The sequence below is a fragment of the Malus domestica genome, chromosome 09 (genome assembly GCF_042453785.1).
Source record: "Malus domestica chromosome 09, GDT2T_hap1".
NCBI lineage: Eukaryota > Viridiplantae > Streptophyta > Magnoliopsida > Rosales > Rosaceae > Malus > Malus domestica.
Genome location: NC_091669.1, coordinates 5,980,380 through 5,984,596, shown reverse-complemented (window position 1 = coordinate 5,984,596; position 4,217 = coordinate 5,980,380). Strand labels below are relative to the sequence as shown.

At 37.8% G+C, this 4,217-nt stretch overlaps 1 protein-coding gene across 1 annotated transcript; it reads left to right on the top strand.

Moving 5' to 3' along the window:
* The first annotated feature begins 560 nt into the window (after positions 1–560).
* On the top strand, positions 561–2,539 carry LOC103442878 (uncharacterized). The gene is made up of 5 exons (XM_070805290.1): positions 561–663; positions 753–919; positions 1,011–1,221; positions 2,132–2,235; positions 2,339–2,539. The coding sequence occupies exons 2-5, from the start codon at positions 764–766 to the stop codon at positions 2,402–2,404; spliced, it is 537 nt and encodes a 178-aa protein (XP_070661391.1). The 5' UTR covers positions 561–663; positions 753–763; the 3' UTR covers positions 2,405–2,539.
* The last annotated feature ends 1,678 nt before the right edge of the window (positions 2,540–4,217 follow it).

The following is a 4,217-nucleotide window of genomic DNA, read 5'->3' as shown; positions in this document are numbered from 1 at the left end:
CACCTCCTTCTTCCTTGCAATAAACCAAGTAAGTACAAGATGATCCATCGAAATTAAATTTGTGTAGCGTCGTAGACAAAGGTGGTGAGCAAGTCTAGCTACCTGTGAGAAAGCAAACAATTGAAGTCAGACCTTGGCAACGGTGCGAGCAGTCAAGTTAGTAAGCAATATTAAGACTCAAGCAGAAAAAAGAGAATAATGTATGCATTACATAATTGCTACTAGAAATCTACTCTACATGAGGGTATTTATACTGGTCGGGAGAAACCTTTTAGAATATACAATACCTATTAAACTAAGAGAATCTAAGAAAATATCTAGGATTAGATATTGTTTCATTTAGGAGTGATTACTTGAGTCACGCCCTAATCCTTAGATTGTAGGAATATCTAAAAATATAGTAAACTTGTATTATCCGGGTCGGATCAGGTTTTCTCTGTCTTGCAGAACAAGAAGGATCAATCTCAACAAAGTCGAGGACTCCACCAACCTTTTTGGAGTACAGCAGGATGCTTGGTCAGTTTATATTATATAAAGCGCCAAAGCTCCGGGGGTATATGGTTTCTCAGAGCCCTTATCCTTACATGCCTTGGTGGTTGTTCAAGTTTGTCATCACATTTGGGCCGTCTGGTCACTGACTTTTTTATATGTTCATCGTTTAAGGTATGCTTAGACTTCCTTTGTTTCAATTTTTTTTCCTTTTTTTGGTTTCACGTATGCTCGATTGACGTAAAATCTCATTGAATAAGTAGGCAGATTGAACATGGCAGCAGCTACAATTGTTCCTATAGTTCTTAACCTTAAGAACTATGACGATTGGAGTCCTCGGGTGAAGACTTACTTGATGGCAGAAGATCTTTGGGATATTGTCGAAGGCACATATAAAAAACCGCCTCTTATTGACCCCTTTCCAATTGATGTATGTTCTATGATTTTCATATTGTTTGGAAATTAGATTGTATTTAAATTCATACTTATTTCATATATTCTCATTTTCCTATTTTCTCTAGGGATCTTTACCAATTATCAAAACAGGAGAAGAAAAAGAAGCTGAAATTAAGGCTTGGAAGATGAAGAATGTCAAGGCCTTATATGCAATCCCGAATTCTTGCGGGGATGATACTTATCAATTTATCAAGAGCGCAACCACAGCCAAAGAAGCATGGGATACTTTGTTAGAAAAATTGAATCCAGGTCGTAATCAATCATCAGACGGAAGAGGTACGACATAAATTGATAAGTAGAAATGTGTGCACGATTATTCTCCAGTACCAGCTGAACTTCTCACAAACACAGGCATTTGTAAGAAGGAAACAGAAAAGGCAAATTGAGAATTGAATGGTTGTTAGCATAAACATATACCAGAAACATGTGATATGAATCACAGTGATCAAAACACAAAACCCAATTCATAATCCTGTAGCACAGAGAAGAAACTTACCGGTAGATGAACTAGAAGAAGCAGTGTAAGATCCAACATCGTTTAGGGGTGAGGATCCTTTAAACCTTATATGTATATTATCATCTCTATCTAGCATGAGTCTTTTTGAGAGCTCACTGGCTTTGGGTTCCATCGGAACTCCGAAGTTAAGCGAGTTTGCGCGAAAACAATCTCATGATGGGTGACCCATTGGGAACTTCTGAGTTCCCAGAAACAAAACCGTGAGGACGTGGTCGGGACCCAAAACGAATAATATCGTGCTACGGCGGAGTCGAGCCTGGGATGTGATGGGGCCTAAGCCGAGATGTGACAAGCACATGTCCAAGTTCTACAGCAAACAAGCAGTGCACCTTCTCCTCTCTCCAGTAATCAATTTACTCTAACTTTTGCTCTAACTAATAATAGGTTTTAGTCCGATGATAGAGCGTGCAAACTGTGAGAGCATATGCCACTATATAGACAACATAATCCTAGCCAAGTTCTATAAGGATTCCCCTATTAAAATCCATATAGAAATCTGATTCTATTCAAATAGTAGTTCAGTATCTTTGTTCCTCAAGTGTTTCAGAACAACATGGATTACAAATCCATTCCCAACAAGACTTTCTATTCAATCTTGAATTCAATAACTAAATTCACAAACTCATACTAATGCTCATATTCTTACCATGGTAATATCTGAACACCAAGATTTCCTTTTTCAAACGAGAGGATACTTGTTCAAGCATATCCAACACGAACCATTCAACATGATGCCATCCCAGAGTTGGCAAAGGAAGAAGGGCGCACCGGAGGTATATATGCTAAGACTTGTATATAATTCTAATCAATACTAATTAAATCTGCATCGACTGCTAAGAGAAGTTTTATTAACAATGTTAGAATTTGTATATAAAGCATGGCACGCAGGACATGATGAGAGCAGTGGCAATGATATCCGGGAAACTTTCGTCAAATCTGTGAAGTCGGGAGATTGGGATAATGCCATCAAGTTACTTCGCAAACATCCCGAGCTCGGAAGTGCAAGAATTTCAGATGACAAAATTCAAGGTGGCGGTACCGCTTTTCACTACGCCCTCTGGAATTTCAGAAGTAGGGTGCGCATCATAAAACAGCTGGTGGATTCAATGACAAAGGAAGACTTGGAAATACAAGACAATCTTGGTTTGACAGCTCTTTTTCTTTTAATAATATTTTGTCAAGATAGGGTGGACGTAGCTAAAAGCATGGTTGAAAAGAACGACAAGTTACTTAGTATTTTACCTGCCAATACCATCGGCAACAGGACGACTCCTCTAGTTGTCGAGGCTCAGAGGTTGTCAAATGGGGAAAGAATGGCTCGTTATCTGTATTCGGTCACTCCACACGACACTCTACACGTTAGCGATGCCACTCAACTAATTTCTCTCGGTTTTCACCTCCATAGATTTGGTAAGAGACAGAATCGATCGACTTTCAAACATGACCAATTATTAAGGTCACTGCCTCGTATCTTCTTTGCCCGTGTGAATTTTTTTGTTGCAAATTTTTTCTGCAAACTCACAATGTTCTTTTTTTTAATCACACTTCTATTATATATAGATATTGCGTAGGATTTGATTCAGCGTTATCTACAATTAGGCATGGCTAAAGACTACAACGGAGATTTTTCCTTAATAACATTGGCCAGTAACCATTCTGCTTTCTTAAGTGGATGCCGGCTCAATTTCTAGGAAAATTTGATATATTATGGTTAGTACAATACCACTTTTTATTTGCTCCTCATATATTCCGTTATTCTGTGACTGCAATTTTCAAAGTTACCCTCCACAATAAATATCCTTTAGCTCTACTATGTTCACAAGATTAACATCAACAGATTTTGTAATTAGTGTTTTGTTTCCCCATGTTTTATCTAACGAATCAGTTTTTGCAGCAACAAATAACTGATTAAGCGGACTCTAATTAAAAAAAAAAAAAAAAAAAAAAACAATATATGTCTGTGTTAGCACAAGGTCCTGTTGGACCATTAAAATAATATAGAGCTGTCTTTGGGCCTAAATGAGATGGGCCTCAAGAGCGCCCATTAGAGAACCAAAAAGACCAAGACATTGAGCAAGAACAAATGAACGATCATAACACTGATAGCAGTGTCCCATGTTGGTTTGAGGGCCAAGTTCTTTCGGAATGTTAAAAAATGCTCGAAACTTATAGCCATGTAATATATATCATTTACTTCCAGGCTTATATATGTTTGGTTCGTGACATTTATAGCAACTACCATTCTTATGATAGAGTAATTATCCAATTAGAAGTACTGAATGAGTACAAAACATAAAAAACTTAGCTTCAGAAGTTTTTTATTCGATTAATATGTTTGGGCTTGTGTTCTTTTCTTGATAGGTATACGCAAAAAACATCTTCCTCCCATCAACAACGATAGTCAGAGTGATCAAAGGCATGTGTCAGACCAAAAAGAGAATCAGAGTCTCATTTCCGTAGGTATATTACGTGTTTGAATTGCGATTTGGTTTTTGTTAATGCCATGGGAAGTTGTTCTATAATGCTACTACAAATATAGATGTATGAACATCTTAATCCGTATTTACACTTCCTACTTATGGCTATAACTGAGTCGAGCCAAACAAACTATCACGCTGCTCAAGCTTGGTTTGTCTAACTAGTTCAAGCTAAGTGTTGACTTACTTCTTCTAAAAGCCAAACCCACTACAAGCTCAGGTTGTTTCTAGCTGATATACTGTCCTCAGGGTCGGCCCTGAGGGTAGCCCAAGTAGGC